The sequence below is a fragment of the Apteryx rowi genome, unplaced genomic scaffold (assembly GCF_003343035.1).
Source record: "Apteryx rowi isolate R43461 unplaced genomic scaffold, aptRow1 scaffold_232, whole genome shotgun sequence".
NCBI lineage: Eukaryota > Metazoa > Chordata > Aves > Apterygiformes > Apterygidae > Apteryx > Apteryx rowi.
Window position 1 is genome coordinate 1 of NW_020448664.1, and position 20,620 is coordinate 20,620.

The following is a 20,620-nucleotide window of genomic DNA, read 5'->3' on the forward strand; positions in this document are numbered from 1 at the left end:
GAGATACACCAGGGTGTGTGTGTGTGTGTGTGTGTGTGATACACCAGGGTGTGTGTGTGTGTGTGTGTGTGTGGACACCAAAACACAAAGCTCTGGAAGTGAGATGCAGTAGTGTGACATAATTAGCCAGGGAGCTGTAATTGGCTTGAGGTGTAAAATAAAAGACCAAAGCAATTTGGGGACTACGTATACAGAGGCTTCCTGTTCCACAGCAGGAGGGACAGCCTGCCTCCCCACAGCTCCAGGGAGGTCCTGCCTGGGTGACTGTCCGTGAGCGTGAGAACAAGAACAATAGTGGAAGGAGATCAAGAGAGCAACTGTACTGCAGGCTAGAGAGCAAGTTGTACCACCAACAGCATTCACAGCCAAAAAGGAGCTGCAACTGCCAGTGCTGTAGCCTTTCTGCAGCACCTCACCAGCTTCAGTGGGATGGTTCACCCTGGGTGCATGTAAAAGCCCAATTAGCTCAGATGAGTGACTTAAGGGTGTGGACAGGATGGAGTGGAGTGGAGTCACACTTATGTGTTCAAGCTAAGGCTGTTAAGAATGCATGTCCAGCTCCTCAGCACTCAGATATTCTCCATGTACTCACCCCAGCATAGAACATTTTATTCCGAAATCGGCTGTTGAATTTCTCTGGATTTGCCTCTAGAGAAAGGAGAAAAAAGTCCAGGTCATTTGCCTGCATGTGGAAATACTTCACTTTCCTGCTCTCCCCTGAACTGGGCTCTCCAGCCAGCGTCAGCCAGAACACAGGCCACAGCTCTCTTCCCTTGTGGAAACCCGTGTTCCCTCTCTAAACCCTCCACTCACTCCTCAGATTTCACCTTTGGCTATGTCCCTGGGCCAGTCCTTCTTGTTTGCTTTCCTGTGGCTGAGGAGCATTTTACTGGCCCACCTCTGTGGCATCTCATCACCACAGGCTCCGCCTTGGCCCTGCCACCCCTGCTGCATACCTCGGGATTCGTGAAACTCCAGTGTCACCCGTGCGTCAAAGCCAAGGCTGAAGTAGTTATTAAAAACATCCAAGGGAAGCTGAAATGGAAAGGAAGGATAAGACTGGGAACCTGGTGCTTGCAGAATGAGGTTGCCAGTGTGCAGCCATGGCAAAGGACAGGTCATGTTATAGCAGACCAAGTACTGCACTCATGAGGCCGAGGGAGTGAGGGCCTGCCTTCTCCCCAGGGAAGGCAGCCTGAAATGACAGACTGGCCCTTTTCCATCACTCTGAGCTCAGTGGCTTTGTGGCAGCTGCGTAAGCCCCAGGGCAGGACGTGGAGCATCCAGGCACAGGGATCACATAGGATATGGGAGTGCAGCATCCCACTTACCCCCTGCTTGGCAGAGGTGCAGCAGATAACCCAGTGGAGGCATGGGACCCCTGGCCAGCCTGCCCAGGTGAAGAGCACTCTAAGGGGACACTCTCTGCTCCCTGAGATACTTTCAGCCATCCATGTTTCTGCTAAAGAAACAGTTTTGGGGGAAACTGGGCTTATAACTGCTGCAAGTTGTCATTAAAAATCCCTTATGGATGTTCAGTTCTGATCATTACATGCCTTACCCCATGATGGCAAAGCAGATGACAGCCATGAAGAGAGAAATGGAATTGGAGCAGGGAGAGGGAAATGACAACCCACTGCTGTACCCTTAGGTGCTGGGGCTGCCTGAGCCTGTGAGATGCAGAACATAGATCCCCAGAGTAGGGAACAAACATGGACAAGAAGTGTTCCACCTTGTCTGTGGCTGCCTCGTCCTTCTCCTCAGGGTTTGCGTCAGGGTTTGGTTCCACATGGAGGTTCCAGCGATCGAGCTGCACAATGTTCCCATCTTCCACGTGTGACAGGATCTTGGACAGAGGCTCATCTGTGTAACCCTAGTGATAAACAGAATTCGGTGAGTGCCCATCTGCCTCCCACAGAGATGCCCCAGAGATGGTGGACCTTAGGCAGGCATCCCAGAGCAAGGAATGGGGAAAAGATCAGTTCTGCTGGAATGAACAACTAATTGGAACTTTGAATTTAAAAACAATATAACTTCCTTCTAAAAATCAGCAAAATAAAAATTAAGTTTGAAATAATGATTGCTTGTGTTAATGTCCTAATATCTGATACTATAATATAATTCAGAATAATTCAAATCACAGAAGAACTGTAATATCCAGATAGCACTTATTTGTTGGTCAATACTTAGGGAAAGTCGAAACACCCAGTTGTTGCAAATCCCCATCTCTGTCTCTGGAATCAGAGTTGAAGCACCCAGCCCACCTCTGTCAGCAGGGGGCTCTTCAATGGCAGCAGAAGTCACTTACCCCACCCCAGTTCAGTGTCCTGGCCAAGTCATTCCCTGTCCCCAAAGGTAGGATGGCCACAGGAGGAGGTGGGTTGAGGCGTAACTGGTCGAGAATGGAGAGTATCCAGCCCACCTACTCAAGCAAGAGAGTGCAAAGAAACAATTGGTTATTTCAGGGCCAGCAAGCAGGTGAAGGTGACTCAGAACACTAGCTATGGCCCGAGAGGAAGAGACAGGGGTCCTCTTAGCCACTACAGAGACTATTCACATCCTTTGATGCTCTAAATGGGTGCTGGTGGAGATACCAGTAACCCTGGAGGGGACAAAGCCCCCTAAAGAACTATAAATCCAGACATGCCATGCAACTAGCACCTCCTGAAGCAATGCATGGTGTGGGGGAGCCATAGTAGTCTGCTGTTAAGAACTGTACCACAGATAGAGTATGCACATTTTGCCCTGTTCTGGATCACAGCGAGGAGGGCTGCTGCCAACACTAAAAAGGCCTGGGGTAAAGGGCACTGCAGCCTGGAAGGGTCTGGGAGACTCACCGTGCCATCTCCCCCACATGCCAGGATCCGTAGGTTGTGGACCTTCCGGTACAGCTCCAACCTGCAAGCAGGGAGAGTCGGTCAGGAGGGGAGGGAACAAGCACTGAGGCTGTAGCCCGGAAAAGGTGTTACTGAGTGGCTACAGGGTCCCTGGTCCTCACAGGGCCCTAAGGAGGTGGCATTCACAAAGCCATGCTTGTCTACCTCTCCAGCACCTCAGCAGTTCACAGTCCTGGCCAGCCATAGTGACTATGGCTTTGCTGGCCCTTGTAGAGGGAGAGCAGAGTGTTTACATTCCTTGTACATATGGGTAAACTGAAGCACAGCAAGCAGACAAGACTCATGTGCCATTAATGGAACATTATGAACCAGATTTGGTAATATCACCCCACATCTTAGCTCTTAGCCATTAGCTTTAAGATTATACCATCTCTCCTACAGGAAACACTGAAAGGCCAGGACTGTCTGCAGGCTGTCCTAGAGAGGCCTCTCAAATCCTGAACTTGCCTTGGGTGCCTCTTTGCACAAGGAAGCTATGGAGCATCAGGCCTCTGCTAGCTGCAGGAAGAGCTCTTGGGAGGAAACTCTGGAGCAGGGATGGGGGAGAATGGGGTTGCTCCCATCAGTACTCACGCCTCCTTGGGTCCACCCTGGCTGAGGTCAAAAACTTGCCGTGGGTTGAGATACCACATGAAGGATTGGATGATCTTGGCTCCCTAGGGGGATAAGAAAGGCTTCAGGTAACAGTGAGATCCCCATGGACAGAGGAAAGAAGGCATCTGGTCTCAGGGGGAGGCAGTGACAACGCTGTTCTGGGGCACTTGGGTAAAGCCTGGGCTAGGTGGGAAGTGCCAGGTAGCAAACTAGTATTGAAGCTGAGACGTTTCCAAAACTATGCTGAGTTCTCAGCGGCTCGATGGTAGTGCCCCCACAGAGCTGCCTTCTTGGGGAGATGTAGAACAAGGATGTACCTGATTACCACCGCTCTTGGGGTTCACAAACACCAGCAAGGGCTTCATGAGAGGAGCTGGCACAGGCTTGATGACAAAGGGTTTCCACCTCCCTTCCTGCAGGAGACACCACAGGTCCATCAACAAACCTGGGGAAATGCAAACTCACACCTCCAAGTGTGTCACATAGGTCAGGAATGGGAGGTGTGAAGGGAATGTGCCAGCCACTCTGTAAGCCTTAAATACTAGGACTTGCCCTGCCAGCAGGCAGAACTCAATTCCCAGCCTTTCTCACCTCTGTTGCCTCCACTGAGATCTTCAGTGGCTCCCAAGGTTCCTCCTTGCCCCAACATCCTACCTCCACCTTGTCCTCTTTAGCCTGACAGCTCAGTCTAGACCCTGCAAAGTGCCCTTGCTTCTCAAATCTGCTCTTTGCTGCCCAGCCCTTCCACCCTTCCAACACATGGTCCCCTCATCTCTGACCTCAGCCCCCTTTTTGCTGGATTTCCGCTTGAACGATGCCCTCTTCTTTTTCTTACTAGACTTCAATGGATTCTAGAGAGAGAAGGAAAAAAGAAACAAATCACAAAACTATGTCAGGAGCTGCTGGGCAAGGAGTCATGATTAAACCATGAGAGCTGAAGTGACTTACCTGGGGCCGTCGGACCCGCAGAATCCAGGTGGGAGGAACAACAACAGCGGCGTGAGCCCCTAGTGAGCAGGGCTCTTCGATGTGTTGCAGCATGAAACATGACACTTTGCTGTGATACTGGGAGGGAGAAGGGGAAAGGAGAGAGAAAAAACTCAGCCGCTCAGTTCGCTGGAAATCGCCGCCTTTTCCTCCCCCATGCCAGTGCAAGGACTGCTGTGGGAAATGATGCAGGAATTTTGTAATAAGAAGGCTTCCCCTGGGAGACTCTGAGAAGAATGTGTCTCATGGGAGCTCCCAGCTACTACAGCACAGCCTCTCCCAGTAAAAGGAGCTGTAAGGGCAGGCTGCAGAGAACAAGCTTGGGGAGCTCCCAGCAGAAAGCAGAGGTCATAGATGCAGAACAGATTGGTTAAGATGTTAGATGGGGGCTTTGCTCACCGCTTGCTTGCACCAGGAACAGCTGATGGCTACAATCTCTTTACTGTGGAAGGCAAACTTCTGCTGGAAACCCTGTGGAGGGAAGGATAAAAGTCTTGGGGAACTCCCTCACAGCTTTCTACCATCTAACAGGACTTCTCCACTGCCAGGAGAGACATTACCGAAGAGAACATACCTGCAGTCAGTGCACTTTGGGTCCCTCTCAGACAGCCCCAATCACCACTAGAGCACTCTGCTCTGCAGGAGTGTCCTCACTGCCCAGGGAAAGTATGTCAGGAAGTCCTCTCCAGGGTAGACTGGGCCCAGGGGAAGAACAACTCTATGCAAGAATCCCAAATCTACAGCACTTATCTACTGCTTCACTCCCTATCCCTGTGCAAAACAGGGCATGAGTCTTGGTTTTGCTGCAGGCTCCTCCTGTCTGATAGGAATAGGGGGATCTCTCTCATTCCCAGATCTGTTACCCTCCCTAGTTTGACCTTAGCTTTCCTTCAGGCTGAGACAGAAGCAAGAACACCTTCTCACCTTGCCACACTGCCGGCATTTCCCTTCCTGCCGTCTCCGGTGCACCCAGTGATGACGGACAACTATGGGCTAAAGAGAAGATAGAAAAAAAAAAAGTGATGGGCCCTTAATGCGAGGGAATGCAGGGATAGGTATGAGGTATGGACACATCCTGCTTGTCTCCTCAGATCAAATCCTGACAGCCTGGGCCCCTGACCACAGGGAGAGGAACAAGGCTGTTCGCGGGCACCTTCTCCCCACCTGCGGGCATGGGAACAACTCATTCTGGGTACGGGCTGGTGCATGACAGGGGCAACTGTGGAGGCTGAGTAATGTGACAGAGTGATCCCCAAGCACTGTAAAGGGTAAGAAAGCTTACACTGAAGTACTGCATCTCCTATATCCTCCCCTCTTCTTTCAGCCTTGGATCATGAATGGTGTGTGTATGGAGGGCAGGGGGACAACAAAGATTACAGAGGGGAGTATGAGTTCAAAGCCTAGTAGAGAAGGACTCAACATCCCTGCTTTCGACAGCTTTTGGACTAATGACAACAGAGGCAGAAATGGGCTGTCTCTCCTATCAAGCCTGAAGGAGATTTGGGTGATCTCCAAAGTTGTCTGCTCTAAGTGCAGCACATGGGAGAGGGAAGAGGGTCCTGCTGGATTTAGCGGACATCAATCCAGTGGCAGTAAAAGGGGGGCTATGCCCTGAGCTCAGCTCTACGTTCCACTCGGCACATAAAAGGTAATGGATTGACCCTGAAGGGGATCCCAAGCAGCACACACTCCAGAAGAGTCCCTTTCTTGGGGAGTGAGAGGGAGGAGCCCTTGGAGGAACTGAGGAGAATTAGGAAGATAGGATAGATAAGTAGGGTTTGTGAATGAAAGGAGAAAAAATAGGTAAGAGGAAGGAGAGAAAGGGCTGAGGGATAGAGAACTGGTAGAGGCTGGAGAGGATGAAAAYAGACCCAGGAGAGTGAGCGGAGCCAGAGAGACAATGACCGGAGTTATCGGGAGAGTTTAGAAAGTAAGTGGAGGACAAGCAAGGGAGTTGGAGTAAGAGTGAAACTGGAAGGAAGGCCGCATGAGAGTACATGGTGGGAGAAGCAAAGAAAGAATGAGCAGTTTTTAGAGCTGTTGAAAGCCTCACCTGATCAGATCACACTAGTATTTCTGAGCAAGCAGCCCTGAATTTGAGTACTCCTTCTCCTATTGTGTCTTCTATTCCAGCACAAACACAGTGTGGGTGCAGCAGCTGTGGCCCTTAACTGAGCAAAGTGGCCCTTGACTGAGCCATCAATGCCCACTCCAGAGCACTGTGTGGGCTGCTCTGCTTCCACAAGGTGGAGGGTGAACCATGAAAAGTGCTTTCATCAGAGCAGCTCAACAGACAGATCTCAGGCCACTTCTTATGCCCATTACATTAAAACATGGGATAAAGGGGTCTGACTGCACCACTGTGGACACCTTCCATTGCTACAGAGACTACTGCCAGCTGTGAGACCCCCTGTGCGGGTTCTTGGACTAGGTGTTACTGAAGCATGGCCTGCTAGCTCTGACCTACAGCCAGCTCCTGGCAGTGCTGCTGGGACCCCCTCCCCCAGCATGGCTTACAGCAGCATGGAGAGCTCCTGCTCCCTAGGACAGGCATGAGTGCTCCTGTGGGAAGGTGGTGGGTGCTGCCAGATCAAAGCCCCACATCACAGATGGGAATTCCTCAGACCCTGGCTGTATTTCACACCGCAGCAGCACCAGGGAGCCCTCCAGAGCATGTAGCGCAGAGACAGGCTTCAGAGACAGTGAGGAGGGCACTGAAGAGGAAATACCTTGATGTGCCCATTGTGCACATAAGCAGAGCAGGAATGGCCCTGGCATACAGACACAGAGGACAGTCCTGGCTGGGCTGAGGGGGACATGGAATGGTTAGGCTGGGGAGGACACAAACACTAGACCCCAAGGATGAAGAGTTATAGGATCATGCAACTTGGAGTACCTGTGGCACTAAGGATAGGGCTGAGGGAAAGCACGAAGTGAGCCAGCACCACCCCCTTCCAAGTTGCGGCAGTCCTGGGGAACTGCTGTTTGCCATAGCATCCTTTATTTGCTTGGGTGAAAAACCCTCCCAGGAAACATTGTTTGCAGGGTTCCCCCAGGCAGATACAGGAGCTTTTGAACATGCAAACTGGCAGATCATCTACCTTTTGCTGCCTGTGATTTTTCCACTTATAACACTCAGTCTGTGCTGCTGTCTTGCAAAGAAACATTCTTTTAAAAGGCCACCTTTTTGGTGCCAGGAGGCAGCACAGTGCCTGCACTTTGATGGGCAACATACTGGCACCACCTGTGGCCTCCGCCACCAAACTGGAAAGGCAAGGGGGCAAACACAGGCAGAGTCCCAGGCACACCTCTCACCTCCCGTACGTTCCGGGATCCTGACTCCCTGAAGGAAGGTTTGCAGCGGAAATTTATCTGTGGATTGAACACACATGAGAGGAATCAGTGAAACCATCACCTGAAGAAAACCTACTGGAGATCATTTTGCTACAGCAGGCCCAGAACCTCTGGAGGTGTTCAGTGATTGTGAAACCCACCACATGCCTCTCTCAGTGAACAAAATGAGATTTGGGGTCTTAATCATGTTGCTAGACACTCCTTTTGGAATCATCTCCTTAAAAAAAATCTCTTTTTGCAATGACAACAGTAAGACCCAATCTTCTTGGGGTTCACTACAAGTCTCAGAACAAGGGCTGGCCAGGAAAAGGCTGTTACAGCTTTGGAAGAAGCAGAGAGGGCTTTAATKGTCTTTACTCACTTTCTCTAGCTGTTCTATGCAGGGTGTATGCACTATAATCTTGCAGGCTGCACACTTACGCCTGGAGAGTGGTTTTTGCTGGAAGATGAGAAAAGGGGAGGAAAAATATCCATGTGAATAGCAGTGTTCAGACCGGCAAGCTCATCTTCCCCCCACCCTTTCTTCATATTTTTCAGGATGCAGAAAAAGTCCTATAGGAAAGTTAAATACAACCCAGACTTCTTGCAAGTAAAGGGATCTAAGAATGTGCCTAGAACAGATGCTCTCCAGTCTGCATCAGAGCAGGAATGTGCTCTCCCACTGCAAAATCAGTCTTTGGCCTCTTCTGACACTGCCTGAGCGCACTATGGAAGGTGGTTTGGGAGGCACTTGTGGAGCGCTAGCCTAGACTTTGGGCTCATGCTGCAAGACAAGTGGGCAGACACAGGATGGCATCACTGCTTGGTGTCCAACACCTCAGGTAGGATCCAGCCTGCAAGTAGGGAGAGCCTTGCTCTCCCTTGCTGCAGCATCCCCACAAAATTTGCCCAGGGGCAGTCCTGCAGRTGGGGTCAGGCAATGTCTGGGCTGAGTCTCCATTGCTCATTTTCCCCCTCTATTGAAAGGTCTTTCCAAAGAAGGTGGAATCAGATTGTCCCCCTGAGTGCATGGGATCCCAAAGCCTCTCCCTGGAACATCACCTGTGGCCTGCTGGCAACCCTGTGTCAGGTTCCCATTACAAATTGAATGGCAGCACTGGCTCAAACCGGGGGTGCAGCCCTTCACCACACACCAACCAGCAGAAAGAGCATGCTGTCCCTCCCCCTTGCTAGCTCCCCAAGCCCCCTTGCACTTCCCCCAGCACCAGGCAGTAGCAGGGCCTTCACAGTCTCTCCGCCGGGCGGCAGCACAGCCCGCCTCTGTGGATCTTGCCAGGAGATGCGGGTGACCCTAGGTGACTTACCAGCAGCTTTGCCATACAGTTCTGCTCCCCAACATAGCAGAAATCCCCAGAGGCATTGGTCTCAAACCAGATGTGCTCCCCATAGACTGCAGTCTCCTGAAAGGCACAAGCCAATGCTGTGTTTCTCAGAGAGCACCCCGAAATGATCACCTGATCTCCTAAAATGCTTTGTGCTAGGGACAAGATAACTCGATGTGGGGGTTGGGGGGGGGGGCCAGATGTAGGCAGGGAGACAAGACACACAGAACAACCAGGGCAAACTCCTGGAGAGAGGAAACTTCGCAAAGCTGCTGCCACAGTCCACGCCACTGGAAATGAGAGGGCCCCAGGAAACCAACTCTCCTCTCTCTCAGATCCTAGGGAAAAACCTACAGCCTAGTTGCAAAGTGTCCCATATAGTGGGGCTGCTTCTGTTGCCCCCCTGAGAAGAGGCACCTTGGCAAATTCAATGCTGGAGTCTCTCCTGAAAGAGCCTCTGTTCTTTGACTTAAGGGTACAGCTCAAAACCTGCCCGGCTTTGCCTTTGCAGGAGGAGGGCTGGAGAAGAGGCTGGCGCCCATATGTCAAGGGCTCTGTGTCCCACAGACTCCACTTGCCAGGAGCAGAAGAGCTAGAAGTTAAGTAGCTGTATCATCCTCCCAGACAATTGCCTGTGCCTGCACAGCCTCTTCTCACAGCATCAAGGGGTGCTGCCAGCAGTACAGACGCTAGCACCAGCTGGTAGCAACTGTAGAGGCCACAAATGTATCAAGGCCAAAGTCACCTGGGAAGCCTCAGCCTGGGAAAAGCCTGCTGCTTCTTGGCCCAAAGTCCATCCCATGCGATGCCCAGCAAAATGCAATGCAACTTACACTCCAGTCCACAGTGCTGCGTATCTGCCTCTCCGAATCACTCCTCAGGGCTAGTGCAGGGTTTGGCTGGGCTACCATGTGCTGGAGGCTGGACTTGGCAATAGCTTTTCTGGAAGACACAGGAGGGCTGGCTATTAGATCAGGAGAGGAGGAATGTGTGCAAAGCACAGCCTGCCTCTGGGACAAACAGTGATACTGGAGAAGAAAACCATCCTCAGAACCAAGCATCTGGAAATGCAGCAATTCCCCAGGACCATCGCCTGAGGAACACCCACCGCTTCTGCAAGTCAGTCCCTGTGGGATGCAGAGGTGCTGGCCACATTGCTGACAGGGGCAGCCCGGAGCCTCTGCCCCAATGTGGCTCCCCATAGCTCCCATGTACAAAGGCACCCCAGAGCCTGGGGCATTTTCAGAGTCTGGCACAACTGACTGGAGCAAAGCAGCTGCTTGTTTGGGACTAGGGAGCTGGTGAGCTTCCCTCAGGTTTGTTAGGGTGGAGGAAAGGACCAGTGGGTCTAGTCAACTGGAAAAATTAGGCAATACCCACCTCTAGCCCAGAAAGAGCCCTGGCACCTTTCTTCATGCCTGGGCTGGGAGAAGGCAGGGAATACAGAGGTACTTTGTATGAGCTGGAAGGGGATGTGTGGCAAGCCCCAGTGAGCTGTGGTAAGAGCATCAGACAGAAACAGAAAACTATCTCATTCCTCAGTGACCTGCAAAGGAGACTCTGGCTCCTTGCTCTCCTCTGGGGACACAAACAGCACTGCAAAGACATTGACAGCAGCAGCAGGCAACAACAGCAAGGCCTGGCACAGCCTTCTCTGACCCTGGCCATGTGGCACAAAAGGCCTCAGGGCCTCAAACCAAGCCCCTACCCCTTCCCACCTTCCCCATTGCAGTCCTGGCAAGCCTGGAGCCCCACATCCACCTCCCCTCTCTCAAATACTGCCTTGCTAATGTCACACGCCACCATACATACAGCAGTCTGGGGCTCCAGCTGTCGGGGGCAGCAGGGCAGGCGGACTCCGATCCCAGGCACTCGGAGAGGGCAGCAGGAAGGTGCCTGGCTCTGGCTGCACCCATCCACCTCCTGGGGAGCAGCCACGCTCGGCCTGGGGAGAGCAGCGCCCCAGGCCCCATGGCATCACTCGAAGGCCGGTGCTGGCTGAGGCGGCGGTAGCGCCCTTGCAGGCCGTAGGCAGCCCTGCCGTACACGAACTCAGTGGGCAGGAGATGGGAGGATCTGCGACGCAGGCAACGGGGGCCCCTCAGCAGTGGCTTGGCGTGGAGGGATCGCATCATGGGGAGCATGGAGAGCCAGGTCTCCTCAGCCTGCCACCCACGCCTGCCCGGCTCTGTTCCCCTGATGGCCATGCTCTCCTTCCTGCTGCCACTGTCCTCCAGTGACTCGGATCCGGAGTTGCCGGCACAGGGCACCCCTTTCCCCTCCTCTCTCATTTGGATAAGGCTGGCCAGGAGCATGGAAGGGCCCATCAAGTGRGTATCGATGGATCGCACCTGACCTCCGCGCTTCTTCTGCACGGCAAAGCGGGGGCTGAGGCATGGTGGTGTGGTGCTGGAGCRGCGCCGGGAGATGGGGCTGGCCTGCTGGGGTTGACCCAGGCAGGAGAGGGCCGGCAGCGGGGTACTGGACCTGCACCGGCGCTGGGCCAGCGAGGCGGAGGGCAGGCCCACTTGGGAGCGTCGCCTGGCTTTACCTGTGGGCACTGCCACCATGCTGGCATGCCGCGACCCTGAGAGCCCCTTCCTCTGGAAGTGCCTCTTAAAAAAGGTTTCCATAGCACTGAAGGTGGCACCTGAACAGGGGCTGTTAACATAGAAACCAGCAATTAAAGAGCCTCCTGGCGAGGCTGCAAAGATCAAAGCAGTGATGGGCCAGGGGGTGGCCCAGAGCTCACAGGGCACAGCAGAAGGGAGCGAGCAGGAGGAAGGTGAAACAGCAGGAAAACCACTTCAGTTGCCAGACCTGTATGGTTGCTGCCAAGCTCTGCCTCTCCCCACCTCAGCTCTCTCTACACAGGCAGAAAAGGAGGATGGGGAAAGGCCTGAAGGCCTTGTCTGGTGCCTCAGGGGGTAGCGATGAGCAAACAGCTGGACACTGGGATGCCTCTACCTGGAGCGAGCAGCAAGGCGGGGACTGGCCTCTGGTATACAACACACTACTCGCTGCTTAACAGCACCGCAGGAGCAGCTGGGCCACAAGGCACCCTTTCCTCTTGAGTTCAGAGCCAAACAAAGCTCTCCCTCTTCTTAAAGCAGTTTCTGGGTTTATTTTCACAGCTTAGTCAAGGGTGCTGTGATGGCAGGGCAGGTGTCACATGCTGTTCCTAGTTCCCTCTGGATCCCATGCTCGCCATTGTGGGATCAACGTTGTCCTAACCCCTTTTTTGCACTGCACAGCTTCCATTTCCAATTTCTCAGAAATCAGCCCAGCCCTCTTCAGATCTCCCAGTTCCCAGCACTGTAAGGCACAGAAAAAGCTCAGCATTCAAATGCAGTCTCCTGTCAGCACTAGGATGACAGCTGGTTCCTGCAACTACTTCTCTGCAGAGGGCTTTGGATGGAAAAAAAAGAAACAGTGAATTTAGGGGATTGGAGGTGTTAAAGGGATAATTGCTTGACTTGGAGCAGCAGGGAGGAGACTCCCATTAAAAAAGACAAAGCCCTTTCCTACAATATCATGTGCTGAGCCGGACAGAACAAAGGCACATGGCACTCGATGCCTTCATGCCTTCGGTGAGGATAGCAAGGCTTCCCCCGGAGAAAGTGCTCAGAAATACCTGCTGGACTACTCCCAGGTCTGCAGAGGTTGAGCTTCCCTCTGGATGACCCTGTGGAGAATAGCTGCTGCAATGCTTGAGAAGATGAGCCCTTGCTCACTACCCCCAGTCACCCTCATTTATCCCTTTGTGCTGGCCCTCCTGGTGTTCCAGGGGTAACCACTCTGCCTAAGCACCAGCCCCACAGAATTGGATGCAAATGAAAACTAAGCACTTAGGAATTCACAAGAAGAAAAACAAGGCCAGTAGAAGTGGGGCATGTAGATTTGGTAAAGGCTGGCAGAGGGAGCTGGAGCGGAGGTGGGCTAAGAAAATCATCCTGTCCTGCTCAGAAATTCCCTCTCCTGGTGAAAAGGGCTTTAATATGACCCTTGAGCCTTCCTTGCCCAGCTCTCAAAGCTTGACAGTTTGCCAGGGCGTTGCAGCTGTCCGTGAAAAGCACTGGGCCACAGATGGAAGCTGCTACAGCACTGGTTTAAGCGCTCTCAGCTTGGTATGCAAAGGTTTAAATGGAAGAGACTGAATCTGACTAATTCCAGTGCTCCTCTGCTCTACAGTGAATGCTTCTCTTCTGACCCTCCAGCCACTGCTTGCCTTCAACCTCTAAAGAGAGAGGGTTTCTCTGAGGACAACTCAAGAAACACTAACACTCACAGCTTGGTAGAAACAGATTTCTGGCTCTTCAAGTGCTACAGAGCCAGGGGGCTCCAGATTAAGGCAGTCTGCAGGCACACACAAGCCACCACTGTCACTTGCAGCAACTTCTCCATGCTGTAAAAAGCTGCTCCTCTACCCATCATGAGTGTATGGGCATGTCACTCACCACTGCACTAAGATTAGCTGCACTCATTTCTGTCTTCCTCTCTTCTCATGCTTTCTTATGCACTCACTTGCTGGTCAGCAGTACTAGAAGACCTTTAGAACATCCTGGCCTAAACCTCGACTACCCTGGGGGCCATGGGAAGAGGCAGATTTGTCAGAGAGACGCTTCCCTTTTGGTTTGGGATATGCATTAAGAGAGCACATAGGTGCTATTTTCTGGACTTCAAACAGGCGATTTTGCTTAGTTCTTGTACCACAAGCAACCCATTGGGCTGTACTTCTACTTCTTTTAGAGAAGACTGCAAAGCCAAGTTTGCATTTTGGGGAGGACAAGACATGGTTCAGTCCCCTCCAGCCTGGTAGGCAAGGAAGCTAGCTCTGTAGTTTCTGGAGTCTCACTGCTATTCCCTGTGCTACTACTGTATTCAGCAACATAGCCCAGGGAGGGGAGAAAGTACAGCAACGCTCTCCAGAGGGATCTGCAGCTCAGACAGCAGCACCGGAGGAGTTAAAGTCTTGTTGAACTGCAAGCAAAACCAGAGTGCCATCTTCTCAGAGGAATTTCTCAAGTTCCACCACAGCAAACAATGCAGATATGCCTAGTGCTAACTGATCACTAGCACATTTAACCATCGTACCACCTAGGCCTTTGCAGCTATGCGGGGTGCATAAGTATGTTCTGCCGATCACTCTGCTTCCAGCCTGTCCTTGATTCTGCAATGTGCTACTCTTGTCCCTCTCCCCATCATTTGTGGGATAGCACAGTAAACCAGATTATCAACAACAGTCTTAAAAATTGTCTAAACAAATGAAACAGGTTAATAAACAACAGAGAACACTGTCTGGGAGTGGCAAACTGCAACAGACTCTTTTTGACCATTTTTAGTTGCCAGGGGAGATGTTCTGCCAGACTACATCCTGAATGAGTTGAATGGGTGCTCCCTTTGCCCCAGATATTCCACCAACATTCAGGCTGGTGTGCTGCTGGCCAAGCTGCTGCTATGAGCAGGAAGATCTCTTAACACAGCTTCCTTCCTTTTTGCACCACGGTCTCGTGAGGAAATCTGCCTCAACAACCTTTGCTTGACATTTATGTTTTAGTTACTAGTTGATTAGGGTTCTTTTTTTAATCTTCAGGGCTGTCAGAAAGTGGCACAGACTCTTGTTCCAGCCACCAGTGGTGAAGGGTATTACTGGGAAATCATTTGACAGTCCATAACGGTACCATGCTCAGATAGGATGGTGAAGAATTTCCCCATCTCTTGCATCTTACTTGCAAGCTGAGCTGCCAAATGGTATATTGTGGGTGTTGAGAGCTGCTGCTGGCAGAGCAGGGGGACTGAGGACAACAAGGCATGGAGTGCCCAGGGTTGATGTGCACTGGCAGAGCTGTGAGCAGAGCAGCAGGGGAACCATGCACTGCAGGGAGAGSAGCCCAACCAGACCTAAGTCTTGAAAGCCTTTGGCCTAACACTTGCACATTTCTGGGATCTGCAGGTTTCTCTTAAAAGACTATTTGCAGTTGACAAGATGGATCAGGAGCAGTGCCTGTTACTGTTCTGCAGACGGCATTGCTCAGTTAAGTTAGGTAAGCAGGCTGGATGGAGACAGTCTAGCATTTGCAGGGTGGGAGGGAAAGGAAATAATGCTGCACACACTAGGATATCAGCTCTACTTACAGGCAGCTTTACATTATCATTACAATCTACTTCTTTGAATGAGGAAGGAGTCAGCAGCTCTGGTGTGCTCATAATCTGCAATCAGAGCTTTGGGGAGTTTTTTTCTAACCTGACCCCTCTGTGCTCCTCAGCCTCAACCTCCTGCCTGTGCTCCCAGCCTAGCATCAGTGGGCAGAGAGATATTGCTGAAGCAGGAACATACCCCAGACCATGAACAGGCAGCAGTGCTGCCCCTGAGAACTGAGAAGGAGCTGCAGGAAGCTCCCTGGGTGTTCAGAGAAGGCTGCAAGCTGTTACTCTCAGGATAGAGCTAACCTCAGTGGCAGGATCTAAAAGCCCTGGAAAGTCAAATAGGGATCTAAGAAGAAAACTTCGCATCTCATAACTTCAGTGGATGCAGAGCTGGTGGATCAGCTGATAAGGGGACCCCGCTCTCTAGAGAGCCACCAAAACATCCAGCACCCATACCTTCTATGGTGGTGGTAGCTCCAAAACCAGAAAAGCTGATTCTTAGGCTGAAACATGAACTGTCCATCAGGCACAGGCTTTGCCCATGCCAAGGAGAGCTTCTTGGTATTCAGCTCCTGTTATTCTGCTTTGCTCCAATAGCCTCAAGCAAACCCCTGTGTACTGTACTGAACAAGCCCTCTGTGCACTTCTTAGCTCTGTACACGGATGCTGTGCCACATGTCTGCTCAGTCCTTCCCCTTCATTATTATTCCCTGGCCTCCCTCCAGTGAACTGGTCTCTTTCTGCCAGGACCCAGAAGCAACAGAGATCCCAGATTGCCTTTCCAGCCCTGTCACATCCCCCACCCCATTCAGATACCACAGGTTGCCTTCAGCCACAGTTTCCATCACAAGCTTGCACTACCCCATCTTCTCAGTGCTCTGATACTCAAGTCGTTCCACGTATTCTGCTGTCCCCATACCACCTCCACTGAGATCCTGTCCCCGCTCTCCCTTCTGGCTCCCACGCATCAGCTGCTGAACCCTCCTCTCCCTTAGGTTCCCCAGCCAGGCAGGCTCACTAGCCAGCCCTCTCCAACACACAGGGAAGAGCAACCCACATGGATTAGGTTTGCCAAGGAAGGTATCCCTTTCTCAGAAGCATCAATCACTAGCCCCTGTCACAGATGGGGAAGAGAGCACATGGGTCAAGACATCCCTTGGGGCTTTGGTTGCAGTGAGGTGAGCAATTATCAGCAAGTTCCCAAACTCTGTGCAGTTTGTTTCTACACAAAATTTACATCTAAGTTGTAATCTGTCCCACATCAGGCAAATAAAACAGAGCCAGAAGCTTCCTGAGGGGGCAACAAGGTCTAAGAATTACCTGTTGCTGAGTACAGCTACTGTTACCTCGGGGAACACCAGCTCTCATCTAACTGTGCAGAAGTCTCTCCAGCCAGCACTGAAGCATACATACCTCTGAAGGAAGAACAGAACAGCAGCAGCCCTCCCCTGTGCTTTTGGCACAGTGGTGGAAAGTCTGTGGGCTGCACAAACCATCAACAGCTTTCACAGCAGGGACTGCAACGTTTACCTCGTGTGCAGCAGCTCTCCTGTTTACTGTCAAAGCCAGTCCTACTCTGTTCCCATTCATCAACACAGCTGACGTGTGACTAATGCTGCACACCCAGCTGCCACTCACGAGACTGAGGCAAGCACACTGAGCTAGCCAAGAGTCTCCTGCTGCTGGGGGCACAGAGCACCTTCCAGTATTAGTAATGAGAAACAGCTTCCCACACACCTCCACCACAGGGGCGGGAAGGCTCAGTCCAAACCACGAGTCTTTCAAAGCAGGGTGCAAAACAGCTGTGTGGTGTGAGGGGGTGAGCTACAGGCTGTGCTCACCTTCTATTTTAAGCTTCATTCATTTGATGAACTGCAACAAGTGCCACCGCCTACATGGGCCACAGCACCTCGATCCCTGGCTCCTAAGTCACAAGAGCACAGTATTTCCAGGGCAAAGTGTGACCAAGGACATCCTCAGTTGCACCATCACTCTCACACCATGGAGGAGATTACTGCCATAATGTTAAGGTCGCCCCTCCAGGCAGCAGAATGCGGTCTCTGGCCCATGCAGGGCACTCAGAGGGAAACAGGCCCCTATCCATCTCCAAGTGAGCCCTTACATTGATCCAGGGGACTTCAGACCTCCCTGCTAGCCAGACAGCAAGGCAGGGGCTTAGAAACTGGCTGGCTGGTCGCGTGTGTTCAGCTACAGAGGACCTCCCCGCAGCTCCAAGATCTGTGCACGTGCGAGCCACAGTGCCCTTCTCTGCAGGGAGCTGCTTGGAGGCCCCTGTCAGGAATGCCTGAGCATCAACAGCGAGAGCAAGTCACTCTAGACAACATCTAAGGGCTTTGCTAACGTGATCAGAAATCTGTCAGTATTACTGGGCACTTTGGTTCACCATACTCAAGGACCACCTCCCTTCATGCCTGGTGCAAGTCACCAGTTTGCAGCTGCTGGTCACCTACAAACAGACCACCAGACATGTGACACCCAGCCTGCTGTTAAAATAGAAGCGTAGGTAGCCCAAGGAGCACAGCTTGGGCTGCAACTACGTTACCAGGGACAGGCAGCAATGTCAGTCTGACCTCTCTGTACCTTCCTGTCATTCTTCTTCTGCCTCATTTTTTCTCTCAGCTCCCTCCCCTCCTCCATCCCCAGACCAGCTCTCTTCCAGACTTTTTTCCTTCCCTTCTGGTGCCTGCATGTTCCTCCCAGCCTGCTCCAGGCCAGAGGAAAGCAGCTAGGTGATGTTGTAAAGCTCAGAGGTGTACCTGCTGCAGCAGTCATTGTACTTTGCAGCTAGGTCTGCACACACAGATCGGACAGGAGGGCATCAGGATGCAGACCTAGCATAGAGACTGAAACTACTCCTGTGGAGCACCCTGCCAAAAAAGAACAAAACTCTCAGCCTCCTGCTCCCACACAGAAAACTGCAACTTCATCACAGAGCCAGTGCAGGGACCTGATCCAAACACCTGCAAGGTCTGACACATTCCAGACACCAAAGGGTAATGGGAACCCTGCACAAGATGGCTAGAAGCAAAACTCGCCCACATGCTTTACTTCAGGGGACAGGAATCTCACAGCACACTCCAGACACCCTGGCTGACAGCAATGCAGTCAGTGAACTGGTACCACTTCAGTGTCATTTCTGACTGCTGATGCCCAGGGCAGATTACCGCACAGTACACACCAGGAATGAGACAAGGCTTTGCAGACAGTCACCACTAACTTGAATCCCACACCATTTATAGTTTTTCTGGATATTTTCACTCTTCCAGGAGCTGGGAACACCAACCAGCTGATCCTGCCATCAACAAACCCGGCAAGCAGATTAAAACAGGACTCTCACAGTTTCCCTCTTACCCTGTCCAAGACAAGAGGACGCTCATCTGTCAACTCAGGTAGTTCCTGTCATGCTTAGTCACATGTGCTTAAACACAAACCGTACGTTCACCAAAAGGCAGAAGGAAACAATTCACCATTGAAAACCCCCTTCTTGTATTCCTCTCCTAAAGCAGCCGATAAACATCCAAGCTCTAGTGCCCCTCCATCCTGCACCATCTAGTTCTTCACTAGCGCTTCACTTTGGCTGACTTCATCATGCCACAGGAGCCCGATTCCTGCTGAGAGGTGAATGTCTCTGCATGCATGCATGCGTGTTGGGAGCAGGAGACAGGACTCCCGTGAAGAGTCAAGAAAGTTCTGCAGCCTGGAGGGAAAACAGATTTCCCCCTGCGCTCCACTGCATCAGTGAGGTGGGCGAGAGGGATGGGCATGTAGTAGAGGGCTGGCATCACCCCTCATCCCCTCTGCACTGGCTCATCTCCAGGAGACTAAAGGCACTGGCTGAAAGCACCTTCACTGACACATTTTAATTAAGAGCCATTAAAAAATGTGTCTCTGGCCTGTGGAGCTGACAATTAACAGAACCAGCTAACACAACACTTCACTCCTCCTTTGCACCTGGCCTGGAGAGGGGCTAAGCAGATCCTCTCTATCCTCACGCATGCCAGAGATTCAACAGCCTCCCATCTGCCCTTAGGGAGGAAGGCCCCGACTTTGGGGAGCGATGGTAAACAGATTCCCTCCTCCCTTCCACTCCAGGCCTTGCAACCCATCTATCTGCAACCTCACGCACCCCTCCACAGCCCCTGGCCACATCTTCACTGTTCAAATACTTAAGAGACAGCCTGTCACGATACTGGAGCAGGGACAACATATCTAAGTTTCCACCTCATGAGACTGTTAGACTAAATCCTAGAGAGAGGGAAAACTCTAGTATTTACCTGGATATATAAAGAAAAAAACTCCCGCAGCACTAGGATTTAACACTGCAAGAACTATCTCCGCTCAGCGGAGAAGACGCAGCCCTCTAATCCTTTTCTCTGAAAGTGCAAGGAATGGGCAGAGGCACGGCCTGTGAGCTAGCGGCTGCCTTGCAAGGGGCTCGTAGGCAAGCTGAAGAAGACAAACATTGCTGCTTTGCAGATTTTTATGGGATGCTTCTCCAAAGGGTAAAGAAGAAGGAACTGCCCAAGCAATTTCTTCCCACAGCGACCTCGGCATAGTCCCTACTGTTTGGCCATGCCTTGATCAAGACAAAAGGGATCCTTTGCCTCACTCTCCCGCCTGGCCCCTCACAAGAAAATGTTTTCAAGGTTCAGCTTGTTGGGAAGAGCTGGGAGTAGAAGGGTCTGACACTTTTTTCACAGTTCTTACCATAATCCCACCATCTTTCTGTGTGGCAGCCACATCCTGCCTCTCTCCAAGCTCTGCATGATGTTCTGGTGTCCCCTTCCCTTCAATGCCTTCTCAGCACAAACTAGGCCACCCTGAGCCACTCTGATGTGACATGCAGAAAAGTGTTAGTTAACATGCTCTGCGGTTTCCTCGCTCTTCCTTCCCTAAATCCCAGCCTGCACCTGCCTAAGGCTCATACTGCAGAGAGGATTTCAGTGCTGTGTTTGGCACTGCTCCTAACCCTGCTGCCCTAGCACCCTTACCTCCCTTAACGCACCCTGTTCAACATGCTGCTGAGGCCAGGCCTCAGGCCTGCCTTCAGGCTTGTCTGACAGACTGGCTCAGGCCCTCTATTTATGCTTCATAAAGTCAAGAGTTTGCCAACGCTAAGGCTCCGAGTAATGTTCCCATTACAACAATGTGATTTCCATCCCCAAATCCATGGAAGACAGTGTTTTGTCTTAATTCAAACTGAAGCTGTCTCCTTGGAGGCTCCAGGGCTGGGTCTGGGCATTTAAATTCCTTGACAACTTTCCACCATCAAAACATTATGAAGTTTATTTGCCACTA

The 20,620-nt window shown here is 51.8% G+C and overlaps 1 protein-coding gene across 1 annotated transcript; it reads right to left on the reverse strand.

Moving 5' to 3' along the window:
- Positions 1-592: 592 nt before the first annotated feature.
- On the reverse strand, positions 593-20,368 carry LOC112966092 (diacylglycerol kinase zeta-like; the record flags this gene model as incomplete). The annotated part of the gene is made up of 16 exons (XM_026065805.1): positions 10,967-20,368; positions 9,988-10,096; positions 9,137-9,232; positions 8,194-8,271; positions 7,794-7,850; positions 5,403-5,471; positions 4,878-4,949; positions 4,440-4,556; positions 4,271-4,342; positions 3,809-3,904; positions 3,471-3,553; positions 2,838-2,898; positions 2,309-2,422; positions 1,733-1,873; positions 957-1,035; positions 593-648 (listed from the first exon to the last, which is right to left on the reverse strand). Coding segments are annotated over exons 1-16 (2,121 nt in total), but the record flags the coding sequence as incomplete, so codon positions are not given.
- Positions 20,369-20,620: the final 252 nt, after the last annotated feature.